General features: G+C 36.5%; 2 protein-coding genes across 3 annotated transcripts; both read right to left on the bottom strand.

The window, feature by feature from the left end:
• Window positions 1-16: 16 nt before the first annotated feature.
• Window positions 17-6,128, bottom strand: LOC140789091 (putative ubiquitin-conjugating enzyme E2 38). Of its 2 annotated transcripts, none has more exons than XM_073138695.1 (8): window positions 5,883-6,128; window positions 5,668-5,776; window positions 3,179-3,313; window positions 2,624-3,061; window positions 2,474-2,537; window positions 1,125-1,264; window positions 730-1,041; window positions 17-539 (listed from the first exon to the last, which is right to left on the bottom strand). In XM_073138695.1, exons 1-8 carry the CDS (start codon window positions 5,903-5,905, stop codon window positions 249-251), a joined length of 1,512 nt encoding a protein of 503 aa, XP_072994796.1. In that variant the 5' UTR covers window positions 5,906-6,128; the 3' UTR covers window positions 17-248. The 2 variants fall into 2 exon arrangements, with proteins under 2 accessions (XP_072994796.1, XP_072994795.1); XM_073138694.1 differs by having other exon boundaries at window positions 2,474-2,540; window positions 5,883-6,085.
• A 713-nt stretch (window positions 6,129-6,841) lies between these two features.
• LOC140789089 (probable ubiquitin-conjugating enzyme E2 24) lies at window positions 6,842-12,495 on the bottom strand. Its single transcript, XM_073138690.1, has 9 exons — window positions 11,871-12,495; window positions 10,069-11,558; window positions 9,579-9,719; window positions 9,327-9,470; window positions 9,009-9,242; window positions 8,863-8,926; window positions 8,245-8,384; window positions 7,479-7,790; window positions 6,842-7,385 (listed from the first exon to the last, which is right to left on the bottom strand). The coding sequence occupies exons 2-9, from the start codon at window positions 11,545-11,547 to the stop codon at window positions 7,107-7,109; spliced, it is 2,793 nt and encodes a 930-aa protein (XP_072994791.1). The 5' UTR covers window positions 11,548-11,558; window positions 11,871-12,495; the 3' UTR covers window positions 6,842-7,106.
• Between the last annotated feature and the right edge of the window lie 1,625 nt (window positions 12,496-14,120).

The raw sequence follows: 14,120 nt of genomic DNA on the forward strand, positions 1-14,120 counted from the left end.
AAGCAAGAAGACCACAAAAATCGAAGGGCCCAATTAACTATATAAACAACCTCACGCCAAGATGGGGTCCCTCACATTTGTTTTGAATATCAAAACTCGACCTACGGGTATTTACAAAAAGGATATTTACACATTTGTTAGATAGTTGAACCGTACCAGTATCCTTGTCCAACCAATTTAGGAAATAAGATAGAAAATAGATGCCTTCGCAGCATAATTATTCCTCCTACCTTTTTGGAGCTTTTGATTCACAGCCTTAATGTAGTATCAGCCACTCTGGAAGCTCCATCTTTAACTTTCTGGGCAAGGAATTCATCACAATCAGCTCCTTTCACAGTAAATTCCATCAAAAGATCCTCAAAAAGCTTCTTTAGTGAGCTCTTAAATGCCGGTGAGCAACTCTTATCTCCCTCATCAACATCCTGGATCCCTTCCCCAACAACACATCCAACCTGAGCACCATCCATGTAAGCTCTGCATGCTACTAGGATAGTGTGTCCATGCTTGCGAAAATGACCAGCAACAAAGTCCTCAAAATGCTGCAGCATTGGAAATACAGAAGTTACGCAGAAAAATCATCTAAAACCTTTTGATGATAATGAGATACCAAATATAAGCTTTCCAGAAATAGTAAATTGAAAAAATTATTTCACAAAAATTTAGGAGAGCATAAAGGTTTTTATAATCCCTATTATCATACTATCTGCAACATTAAGATAATATTCTTACCCTCGGTGGCCTCCTTAGAGAATACAACATTGTCCTGCAGGACAAAAGGAAAGTATCTTCATTGTAAGCCAGGGATTTCTTCTCACCATGAGTTGTATTAGCTGTCTGTGCATAGCCTGGCTCATTAAAGTAAGGCTTTGCATTCAGAACCAAGGCCTGAATAGAGACAAGGACTTGAAGCATAGTGGAATTGGATGGATTCCACATCTCACATCCAGTGCCAGACCAGGTATTGAGAAGGCTAAGACAAACTTTCCCACATGCATACAAGTTTGGATTAAGTCGCAATCCACCAGAATGATAATGTACCATCTGCATGGTTTTACAAAAGAGATGGCATACTTTCTACTGAAAAGCAACAAAAAATAATGATACAAGAAAAGGAGTTCACATACCGGTGGTACTTGAGGATAGTTAGGCGGAAAATATATGTCAAAGAAGAAGAGACCGTCATGATAAGGAGTACCAGTTGGTCCTATGATAACAGCCCTAAGCAGATCCATCCTATCCTCATAAATTCTAACGTATATAGTGTCTGTTTAAGTTAAAACAAAAAGCAAAATAATGAGAACAGATGAGAAATATGATTCAAGGATGTTTCACAAGTTCAAGGAAAAATCAAAAGTTCCTGTCATAACAAAGCAAACGCATGAAGCAATGATGACAATGGTCAACAAACAATGGTCAAAACATAACTATATTGGTACTAGTAATAAAAGACAAGGAAATTCCTGGCTATTCAAGACCTGATCAAATCATATCAAACAATACTTAGAATTTTATATATCCTTCTACTCCCTAAGAGATTTTGTTTTCTTGGTGAAACAATCGAAGAAATGGATCCATAATCTCACTAAAATATGAGAGAAGTAATACCCTGCTTTGTACTTCAACTGAAATAACCCAAGTTTTTAAACGTGAGAAAAGAAGATAATCTTGCTTACCTTGATAAACCATGATATTGAAGAAGAAGTTGAGGAATATGAAAACATATTGATTTAAATTCTTAATAGGAGTTCAATCATGAAGATACACACTACTGTGTCAAGCTTTACAAAAAGAGTATTCTCAGATGCAACTTTGAAGATGTGGACTAAAAATTCAATCTTGACTTAAAAATCTCAAAGGCCACAACCTGTAAATGACTTAAAATAATTTATCTCACCTCAAATATAATTCACAAACCAAACCAAACAGTTGACCTCCTCTAATATATGCAAGACGGTGATTAATTTAGGTTATCATTTTTGGATATGATAAGTGCCTTAATTAAATTTGTCAATGGAAGATTTTGCAGCTCAGGGACTTACTAAATTTGTTTCTGCTACATGCTAGCTGAAATATAGAAGGGTCCTTTCACATTTCATGATTTGCTAATAGTTCTCATTGAAACTTACACAACACCTTCTTTGAAGTATTTCACAATTCTTGCTGCAATCCTAAATATTCACTGATTTTCTCACCCAATTTTAATAGAACGAACAAGTCTAATCTTCCACTGCAATAGTTGCCCGTTGTTTGCTCCTCCAAAGAATGCAAGAATGGAAATATTGCAGCAAAGTTATAAACTATAACACTTCAAAAATTTCTAACAGATGTCTTGGCTATGATATGCCTATTGCAAAATGAAACAATCATTACAGCCCCATAAGAGAAAAGAAGCACAAATAGGAGCAGAAGATTATTTACATGCCTGCAACATACTAGTATGAGCTCAATCTTTGTACATGAAATCTACACTCACCTGGTAAATCTTTCTCCAGGACCTTCCACTCATTCTGAATTCTCTTCGCCCAGCACTTTGCTGGCTGCTATCAAGAAGTCATCAGGTAACATAGGCAGGAAATAGACAAAACAAAGAAAAATAAATGAAATGCTCATTTCATTTCAGTACCTTCTTAACTGTTGGGGACACCTTCAGAAGTTCAGGTCTGCTATAGTAATGATCAGAGTGATCTTGCACAGTATCAAACTGTTTAAATAACTTGAATTTCACATCTATTTCATCTTCGATCACTTTAGCCTGCTTGCTCTTACTTGATGTTTCAGCTGGAGGCTTCTGCAACCATGGTACAGTTGCCTCCACCCCGGGTGGAAGATCCAAGTCATCAAACTTTGCAGCCAAACTAAAGTTGCAATCATTTTCATATAATTGCATATCATATTCATCTTCATAGTAATCTTCATCATAGTCATATTCATCATACTCATAGTCATCATTAAAGTTATAGTCCAGTGAATCAGGATCAGAAATTTTCAGGGCAGTCAGTGGATCAGCATTCACAGAGAGATGATTTTCACTTGGGCCCGCCAAATCATTTACCCAAGCATCCTATAATTAATCAAAACAAAAATTTTATATAAGCAAATGAATGATATGGTAGCAAAACCACATCTAGATGAGTTACTGAACATCAAATGTTCACTAGACATGAAGGAAGGTTCAAACCTTTATTTGCTTTTCCAAATTTATAGAATATGCAATGGGTTGCTTATTCTTGTGGTCTGACATACTTTCACCAATGATCACAACCCCATCAGGATCATCATCTCCATCTATCTCAATAACTTCATGTGGAACAACCTTCCAAGACAAAATGATAAAAGATTCAGACATTACCATTTGATTTTAATTTAGAAGATCATGTATCAATTCATGAATAAAAAGGAGAGCTGCAGATAGTGAAAGAAAAAGAGTGCCAGAATTAAACAAAAAATGAATTATGACATTTTAGGGGTTAGATTTACCAAAGATCAAAGACAAAACATGGCACTCCTTATATAATTTAATTTGTTTACTGTCTCACTGTTTATAAAATCATGGATTCATGCTGAATCAACAGATTATGGCTAATAGGTAGTAAATGACTAGAATTGCAGAGGCTTCTCCTATACATAGCTTATCAGACTAAATCTGGTCAAGCCACAATTGTAAATTTTCCTGTTCAAAATACTTAAAAACACTTCAGGTAGAATACTCACAGGAAAATGATCTTGATGAGTTTAAAATAGGTTGCATCTAGGTTCTTGAAATTATTTAATGCTTCAGAAAGGAAAGGATGAGAAGCAAGATCCATTTACTAAATCTAACCTTCCCAACCCTTATAGGCCAATAAAATACAACCATTGTAGAATGCAAAAGAAAATTAACTTTATTGGAAGAGAAAGAAAAAGGTAAAGAAAAACATTTTTGCGTCCTTAACCTAATTAAGCATAACACGCATTCATCCACCTATGGGAGAAACAATAGAAGGAAAAAAGAAAAATATGACCATATCATCTCAATCTTTTTACTTTTAATATTTTAGCTAAGCACAGCTGAAGCAAAAAATTGATTAGGGCTCAACATCCAATCAAGGGAAACAGTCTTCATGGCATAAAGTGGTCTCGATTAATATATTGAACAATGTAAACTTGGCTTCAAGCCCAAGCCAAATGTGGCCAAATCACAATAAAGCAAATTAAATCAAGATGAATTGCTTTCATTACACAAAGACCAATTGGCACCAAAGAATCTACTCTGTCGGCAAAGTCTTGGACAATGCAAGTGCATCACAGACAAACTCTCGAATATATCCTTCATTCACACAATGAAAATATAAACAGGAATATCATAACTGCCACCTTTCAAGTCAAAAGATAACAATATTACTTTGTGCAAATGGAATTAACTAAATGATGGAAAATGAAAGAAAATGAGCAAATATACTATTGGGATAATAGAGCTTGCAATAGCATATCAGGATACATAGAATAGAATATGAACTATTCTCTACAGTGATGCAAATACTGACCTCATTGGCAAGTAAAAAGATTGGGTCAAAATTGACCCCAGATAGCATTTGTTTTGCATATGTTCTGACTTCGTCAGAATTACTGATTTCTATAGGCATTATATTTTCTTATTCTAATGGTAGGTCTAACAACAATGTTTTATTTTTAGGTACATCAGAATTATTAGATCCATGAATATGGCCAGCAGCCCCTGTGATGGATAAAGTGGCTGTTGGCACTAGGGCCAAAAATAAGCAGCTCTAATGTCTCAGCAATTTTTCCAATGTCACTCTTGTGAGATGTTTTTATGGCAAGAATTCCCCATATTTATAGTTTAACAGGTCGATGCTTATTTTCAAGTAGGCTTGAAAGTACAGAAGAATTTTCACCACAGCTTGATCTAATGCTCGACAGATGATGCAAACTACAACTTAGAAAATTGTACTCGGTGGCATAACAGAAACAGTAAAACTCAAGGTTGTCTCAAATCATTTTATTGGTCCGCTGGCTCATCAAATTCTTAGATTCAACAATTATAGAACTCATTATCAAAATATCTCCCACTTTCTCTAGCAAAAGTATATGCTTTCCTCCTCACTCTGTCACCACAGCCTCTACTTCCTTTAGAAGAAGAGTTTCCCTAGGGATGGTTTCAGAATCATCTGTAGCAAGCTTCTGAGATGATTCTATAACCACTTTCTGATCGCTTATTCCTTTATTTTTGCTTGAAGAAGAGTTGCCCTGGGGAGGTTATTAGATGAAAAGAATTGCCCAAGGGATTACTACTCCAAAAAGTAAATCTGTCTGGCCTTTCCCAAGCTCAAAATTGTGTATCTTCAATCTCGTCGTGCACGAACGAGAAGTATCTCAAACCAACTAGGGCTACAGCACTAATTCAACTACAGCTTGAGAATTAAAAAAATGATAAATAGAACAGATCAATGATCAACTTCTCATATATTGGTTTTCTTTCGTAATTATCAAACCAAATACCAAAATCCAGTCAGATGTAACCAAGAAACCAAATTAAAATCCCAGGACCAAGAGAATCCGATCTTATTCAATCATAAAAGAAGTTCGCATGCGATCTTCCATCAAACCAACAACTGGCAAATAATTCAACAAAAAGATCAATAGAACGCAAGATCACAACTTTCATATCACCTGACTTCGCTTCCGTTTCTGCTGGCTCGAACTCCACGCCGACGAAGACGCTGAAATCTCTATGACATCCGGATCCTGGTACGATGAGCTCCCAGCAAAAAGGTGAAGCCTACAATTGAGGAAAGTGGAACGCCATGAGAACTACCAAACACCGATCGGAGACGAACGGAAACGAAACCAATATCCCTCGCTTCGAAGTGTATCCGGAGGCGTACTTCGCTGCCGGCGAAGGCTCCATCGTGCCGGTCAATGCCGGCGGGGGACGCGGGAATCGAGACGATCGGATCTGATTCTATCAGACCGGACCGGCGGCGGCGGCGGCCGCTATAGTTTCGGATGGATTCCAGCGAGGGGCGGCGGAGAATTGAGGGACGAAATGGGGATTGGAGAAGCGGAAGAGACGAGTCGGAAACAGAGTAAAAGACGGGACTTTGGGGATTCCGGTTTTTTAAAAAAGGTCTGCTTTTGTATTATCACCCCTACTTTTTATTTGTATTACAGCTTGACATTTGGGTTAGTGCGTTGACTCCTCTTCAATAAATATTTGAAAAAAAAAAACAACGTATTCTGATACGATAAAGAAAATAACCGATTAAAAAAATACAAAAATACAAAAAATACAAAAACCAGAAAAAACTAAAAAAAATAAAATACATAAAACACTAAAACACTAAAAAAATAAAAACAAAAAATAACCAATTTTATTTTTATTTATTTTAAATATTAATATAATGGAGATTGCTTGGGTTGCCAACTTAGACAATTATTGAATAATACTTTGGGTGGAAGTATCAAAGCAAATAGTATAAGATATCATTTAGCATATAGCAATATATCTTATCTTTCTTATATAGTATATCTCTTTCCCTTTTAACGATAATTTCATGTTGTAATTGCCGGTCCACGTGCATTTGAATATCTGAAACACGTGGCATATAGAAAGAATTTGTTATACCAAATTCAGATGGTAGTTTTCCTTTTGTATCCTCGTAGATTCTCAGGAATACAAGTATTCTTACCAGATCTTAATGGAAGGAAGGATCTGAAATTCCGATCCACCTACGGAATTTAAATTGGATTTATCAGTCAAAAGAGTATCTAACCTAATGTGACTAACATCATCACGTAATGATTAAAGAGAGAGAAGCTACAATAATTCAATAATAGATTACTATTTTACATAGACAAACATAATTCTTATTTCACTGGGAGACTATTTTACATAGACATACATAATTCTTATCTCACTGGAAGATACAAAATAGACTTCGATATGCAAGCTAATCAACACAGCTGCTCCTAGTTTAGAGCTACTTCAACAAATGCATGTTATGTTCTTCACTCCGTGAGCCCGTGCACACACACACATGGCATCTTATTGGAAACAAGTAGTTTATATGTATATATGAACACTAGTTCGATGATGTGTTATTGCAAACCTAGAGTAGATAGTTAGCAGGATGTGTCGTCGCTTCATTAACTTGGTGGAGAAACTGGCTGCAATCAATCCCCATCTCGGTAAAGGCCGAGATGAGGTTTGGCAAAAGCTTTGCTAGCATGATCTTGAAGCCAGTGGAGCAGCTCTTCTGACCTTCATCCTTCACCTTTCCACAGTCATAAGCTTGCCCAACCTGAGTGCCATCTAAATAAGCCTTGCAGGCAAGAAGGATATGTGACGACCGACAAGTAAAATGCTCGTGGACAAGCTTCTCAAAATGCTGGATTTTTGTAAATAGATACATCAGATAAGAAGTAGGATATAACCCAAGGACAAGAGAAGCACATAAGCAATGTCTGAGATGCAAATGTACCTTAGGTGGCTTATGCAAGAGGTATAGCATAGACTTGCAAGACAACAGAAATGCGTTCTCATTGTAAGTGACGGAATTCTTCTCTCCCTCAGCTCTTCCCAACTGTTTGTCATAGCCCGCCTCATTGAAATACGGTTTCTCATTGAGAACAAGCGCCTGAAGTGATAACAATACTTGAAGAATAGTGGAGCTTTCAGGATTCCATACTTCAGTACCAGTGCCTGTCCATGTCTTCAGAAGACTAAGGCAAACTTTTCCTGACTCATATAAGTTTGGGTTCAACTGAAGCCCACCAGAGTTGTAGTGAACCAACTGCACATTGCGGATCATTTCATTTTCTACTTATGATAATAAAAGAACAAGCACTGGCAGTGACACAAATTTTGCTAGTCGGTACTAATGCCAATAAAGAACTGGGACAGGTAGATTATCTTTTGTAGTTTACCAGATAAACTGGAATAGCCCATCTGAACTAGACTCTGAAATACAATATTCATCTAAATCTATCTCTAAGGTGACATGCGTCCTGTATCCATGAGCTATTTTTGGAGCTTAGAGGAGAGGAAGTGTTTTTATAATATCATTTAGCAATGCTTTATTAGTCAAGAATAAAAATACTAGCCTAAATTAATTCCTTGAATCTTTTATTGGGTAACAAAGAAAAGTCAATGATTTAAGCATTTCTATAGCTAAAATTTGGAGCAGAAATTCAAGGTTTAACCTAACTCAAACTAAAAAAGGATTGAAAAAGAGGGAAGAAACTTACAGGTGGTTCATGAGGATAATCAGGAGGAAAAAGTATATCAAAGAAAAATAAACCATCATGGTATGGAGTTCCGGCTGCTCCAACGATGCATGCCCTCAAGAGATCCATCCTTTCCTCATAAACTCTAACAAAAATACTCTCTGTCAAAATTACCAAAGGTACATTAAATTAACAAGAGAGTATTAGCAAGCCTTTACTAATTTAAATAAGTAGCAAGCATTTACAAGCATGTCTGCATACAAAGGCTTATGTACTTCTGCAAATTACAAATTTATGAGACATCAGAAAACTGGAAAAATTAATAACTTACTCTATATTATCCTTTCTTATGTAGAATGTTCTTCATATCAATGCAAAATATATATCAACTAAAGAAAATTAGTTTAAAGAAAAAGAACGAAAAAATACTCTGAAAAATCTTTTCAATGACAAAATTTAAACCCATGGTTGCTCATGAAAAGAGTTCAAAAATCTTATATCAATAGTTTTCCACTTTTCCCTGTTTCTAGATTGAGAAAGACGCCAAACTGCCATCCACATAAACAATAAATGGAGAAAATAATAAAAATGTATTTGCACAGTAACAAAATAATGTAAGAGATGAGATGAAAAACTAACCCGGTAGATCTTTCTCTAAGATACTCCATTCTTGCTGTATTTTCTTCAACCAACTTCTTTTTACCTGAGGTGAAGAGGGTAAGGATACAAATGCAAATCTAGCACACTAGTAGAGAAATGTAAAACTGATGTTAAAAATGTTCTACCTGAGATATTGTTGACCTATTATCCCAATCATTTACGAAGTGGTGATCAGAGTACTCATCAACAGTGTCAAATTGCTTAAACTTCATTGTTTTATCATTCTCTGTTGATGAAGTTGGTTCTTCACTCTGTTCAGTTTGTTCTTTTTGCTGCTCCAAGCATTCTGGTTCCAAGTTTTCTACATCCAAATGCATTTCTTCTGCTTTGAGAATCTGGAATTCAGAATCTCCCCTAGCCTGAAAAAGAGCCAAGACAATTCTTAAATTTAAAATTTGAACTAGTACTCTAAAGTTCAAGAAGAATCAAGATAATGAACCTACTAAGCCAGAAAGTGAAGCCATATCAAGGGCACCAAATAGACTTGCAGCTACATATGTCAGGAACTGCAAAGCTCCCTTTGAGAACAAGGATGTAGTAGCTTTCCACACATCTCTTGCAGAATCTTCACATGAATCATCTACAACCTTTTGAAAACAATTGAACTCTTAATCCATGCAGTGAGCGAAGACAGAAAATATTGCAGTAAATAATGGATGTGCCACAAAGGAATTGTTAGGAAGAGCGATGCTGACCTCAGTGTTCTTATGGCCTAGCTGTTCCTCCTGATCGGCCATATCTATAGCTGCATTTGCCGGAATAGTTTCCTCATTAGCCAATGGTATTGAAGCAGTATCGAGAAGCCTATCTAACCCAAATATTTCAGAAGGCGAAACCTGAGGTAATTGAAAATGAAATAAAATATCTCATTGGTATAACATTATATGTAGGAGGAAAAAAGAAGAAAAGAAAAGGCATAATTATCAAGAAAGATGCAGCCATTGCATGATTGTCATGAAGAAAGGCTGTGTTCTTTTTGTTTTTAATGAATGGTCCTCAGGAGTGCTGACCTGCACTATGAGAATAAAAGGCAAAGTGTGCAAAATTAAGTACAACATAAAAATTATCTTAAAGTATAATGCCCCAAGTTACTTGAAGCTAATATATCTAAACGTGAATGCTAAGGATGAGTCTTTGATGCAGCGATTTAATTTAAACAAGTTAACATTGGGCATGGATCCATACCGTAGTTATTAGACCATTGCCCCATCTTATTTCTACACCTTCATTCTTGTAACCAATGACATTTCCAATGTATGATAAATAATCAGAAAATGCCTCATCACAACTCTCATTGGTGTTGGTTTTATGAACAGCATCTTTTACTAGATGTGAATTGCTTGTGTCAAGAAGCATATCATGCTGTTCTCTTTTTCCAGTAAAATTTGCAACAGGAAACTTTTCGTCCATATTCTCGATACTGGAAACAAATCGTAGCACAACATCACCAATACAAAAGGAGAAATCTGGATGTTCAATCAGCTCATAAGCACTCACAGTCTCTTCAATAGATTCTCCAACAAATCTAGCAGTCTGTTTGAAATCGGGAACAATCCATTTGACCTTCACAGTGCGTTCAAGTGCATCCACTTTTTTCACAACTCCGAGCCGCTGACAATTTTGAAAGCACATATCATCTGAGATGACTTTCTCTAATACAAACTGTTCTGGCCAAAAATCATGGTCACTGAGATTGTTCACCGGAAACAAGGTATGTGGATCTATGCCAACTGACAGAGTGCCATTCTGCCAAAGGACATCAACCATGCTCTTTGTCCTTGCAATCACATATGTTTGCCTACAGCCTTTGCCATACATTCCTAATCCCTTTTCCATTTTGGTGCAGTTCTTAGGGGCAGTGTTCAGAGTGGCTGAGTTAGTAGAGTCTATATGGAAGTAATCAACTGGAACAGTGCACCAATCACCGAGTTGCCAATTAGCATATGAAAAACATGATAAGAGGGTTAGGTTCTTTGGTTCTTGAAAATGAGAAGGTGATGATGAGCAAATGCGCTGCCCACTTGCGACAGAACTAATCCAATTAATATGCACCAAACCTATTTCCACATGCTGAACAGTACCTTCATCTCGCCTTGCCTTCCATGAGCCACACAACCATCTCATAGATTTGAATATGGTTGGAACATTAATCCGTACATGCTGACCTGGAAAGTAAAAGTATGGTGAATCTTCTAAAAGGCGTGAAGGAACGGGTTGTAAAGCTTCAGTATCTTTTATCAATATTTCGCACTTTGCTCCGTCACCGAATACAACAGTAACCACATCAAATACCCTCTCCACTCTCCCAACCCATGGCCCCTTGACTACATAATCCCCACACATGAAGGTTCTTACTCTATGAAGCTTTTTGCTATTAACATCTTTTATCAAATCACCAGAGCTCGTCTCCAAATCGACAATCATATCAACATCCACAACCCGGCCCAACTGCCCCGAGGGATCAGTAATTGAGCAGACAAAGTCCCCATGCACAAAACCTCTTTCAAATGCAAGAAAATCATCAATCTTGCCTATGCTATCATCCAGACTTGATAAAATGCTCTGAGCATGTCCACCATATACAGATTCACTATTATCTTGGTACTCACTGTCACTGCTTTCAGCATCACTCTCAGTATCAGAGTCAATAACAAGTACATCCATTATTACAAACCCTGCAATATATTATTTTGCCCAAACTCAGCATCAACAATAATTTTATTATAAATAAGGCAATCATCACCAAATAGAGGTTTTTGTATTAAATTTCTTAAAAAAGACAAGTTAGTCAACATGTGTTGTGACAAATTTAAAATAATCTTTATAAACTCAGACAACCACAAAGAAATTAAAACAATTTTCCACAAGAATAATATGCAACTAAGATAAACATACAAATTCCAAGGTATTTCTAATTATTAGCAACAAATTAATTACAATTAATGATAAAAGTTAACTAAAGAGGGAAAGAGGATGCTTCATCTTACCTCTTATCACCTGCTTGCCAAATGAGATATGTAATGGAGATCACTTGCTAGCCTCTCACACAAAACCCAAACAAGTATATCTTTAAAATGACTTTCTCACAAGTGTGGAAATGGAACTTGGATGACCATGTCAACAATACAAAGCGAACTTCAATACCACAAATATTGTGCAATCAATAAGTTCGTTTTTCTGATGGCAAAGATAAATATAACCAGACGAAAGCTGCAGGATCTTCACCTGCACCTGATAGTAGTGCCAGAGCAGACTAGCCAAATACAGGAATCTTAGATAGCAAAGTGTGAAAAGGATTTGCAAGAGATCAAACTATAAGTAAGTAATGCCAAAGGAGATTTGCCCAATACAGGAAATATTAGATACCAAGTGACAAATGAAATTTGCACAAGATATCAAATCTAATGCCAAAGGAGATTTGCCCTGGAGAGCAAACTATAACTAACTATTGCCAAAGGAGATTTGCCCTGGAGAGCAAACTATAACTAACTATTGCCAAAGGAGATTTGCCCAGGAGAGCAAACTGTAACTAACTATTGCCAAAGGAGATTTGCCCAGGAGAGCAAACTGTAACTAACTGATGCCAAAGGAGATTTGCCCAGGAGAGCAAACTGTAAGTAACTATTGCCAAAGGAGATTTGCCCAACAAGTACAATTTAGGCATTCTTGCCAAAAGATATTTGCTCCAAAAGAAAGTCCATCGCAATTTTCTTTGCTGCCAAAGGAGATTTGCCCAGAAAGAGAAAAATCTAGAAGCTTCTTTACTGCCAAAGGAGATTGAGATTGGCACAACCAAGCAGAATATACCACATATAAAGACTGACAGAAGGATATGTTCCAAACTCTTGTCTGCTTGCAACGGACAGCTTCTGCTCCAAAAGGTCTAGCTCAGCATCCCCAGAGATTTGCCCAAAAAGGAAGTTCTTGCCAAAGGAGATTTGCCCAATAAAAGATATCATCCATAAAGTTGCTTCATATACCAAAAGACAGCCACAATAATCGACTTAAGCCACCCCACAGTCTGCAAGGAGAGAGTAACCACCACCAACCAGTCACCAGACACTTTGCGGACAATCTTCAAAGAGATATTTATGCATGATGGATAGTTGAGATAACCTTTCCTTCAAAGTTAGCAGAATAGACTGTCGCAATCTGCACACCAATTTCACTAAATCATTTATTAAAACTGCACACATGATTTACCAAAAAAATAACTTTATCCACAAAAGGATTACATAAACAACACTAGGAAGAAACACTTAGATATCTTTAAAGCAATAGGAAACATAACTTTTTCGAAGGAACCTTAATCATCTGAAAGAAGAACAAATATAGTACTTGAGATAACGGAAGAACCAGCCTTTAATCCTAAACTTGCTTTCTTTTCCATTGAAACAGATAGTCTACAGAGAACAGAGAACTAACTAATCTTGCTTGTCGCGACAAGAAAAGAACAACATATATAGGCAACTAGGACTAATCAGATAAAGTTCAAATTTTTCGCACGGAACTGCTACTAATATTAAAGTCACAGAGAGAAAAAAAGAAGCCAATTTAAAACCAAAATACCAAGCACGAATAGAGAAAAAAAAAATCAATACCCACCACTTCTCCGACACGAGCCCGAGAGCTAGACATCAAAGTCTGGAGCCATACCAAGAGAACCCAAGTGGCCAAAAGAACCGAAGACATGCTTTCATATATCTCCTTCAGACAGAGAAGGGGGCAAGGGCTCTTAGGGACGAGATCCAATCCCTCCCCAGAACCGACCCATCACTCCATCTCCCAAATCCATAACCATGGCAAGGTGATTCGAACTATAGAAACCCAAAACGGAACTTCTAAATTCCAATCCCTTCTCCTATCTTTGCTTCTCACTCTTCATTCCTCTCTCTTTCTCCTCCCCACCTCACTACGAGCATTTCAAACGGTGAAAGAGAGCTTTCTGCCTACCATCCTTTTCCACATTATTGTATTTTAAAGAGGAACTTATTAAAACTTCTACGTGCAAATGCTTTAATTTAATACATTACTCTGTTTGGACTTTTATTAATATAATTTTACATGCCAAAAATATATTAGAAAAATTACAACTTTGGTTTGCCTAAATTTATAACTTATCCATATGTATTATAAGGTCAAGACCGAATTATAATTATTAGTCAACATTAATTTAGATATTAAAAAACTTAAATAGAGTCTTATTTGTAGATAGAGAGATATTTTAGTCATTTTAT

The sequence above is a fragment of the Typha latifolia genome, chromosome 5 (assembly GCF_019914945.1).
Source record: "Typha latifolia isolate L0001 chromosome 5, TyphaL0001v2, whole genome shotgun sequence".
In the NCBI taxonomy this organism is placed as follows: Eukaryota; Viridiplantae; Streptophyta; class Magnoliopsida; order Poales; family Typhaceae; genus Typha; species Typha latifolia.

Excerpts from the sequence above, each read along its gene's own strand:
- LOC140789091 (XM_073138694.1), bottom strand. The coding sequence starts at position 5,905 with ATGGAGCCTTCGCCGGCAGCGAA. Across the intron at positions 5,777-5,882 it reads GAGCCTTCGCCGGCAGCGAA|GCTTCACCTTTTTGCTGGGA; the intron begins GTACGCCTCCGG and ends CCTCAATTGTAG. Across the intron at positions 3,314-5,667 it reads AGAAACGGAAGCGAAGTCAG|GTTGTTCCACATGAAGTTAT; the intron begins GTGATATGAAAG and ends TTGTCTTGGAAG.
- LOC140789089 (XM_073138690.1), bottom strand. The coding sequence starts at position 11,547 with ATGGATGTACTTGTTATTGACTCTGATACTGAGAGTGATGCTGAAAGC. Across the intron at positions 9,471-9,578 it reads TAGGCCATAAGAACACTGAG|GTTGTAGATGATTCATGTGA; the intron begins GTCAGCATCGCT and ends TGTTTTCAAAAG. Across the intron at positions 8,385-8,862 it reads CTTAGAGAAAGATCTACCGG|AGAGTATTTTTGTTAGAGTT; the intron begins GTTAGTTTTTCA and ends TAATTTTGACAG.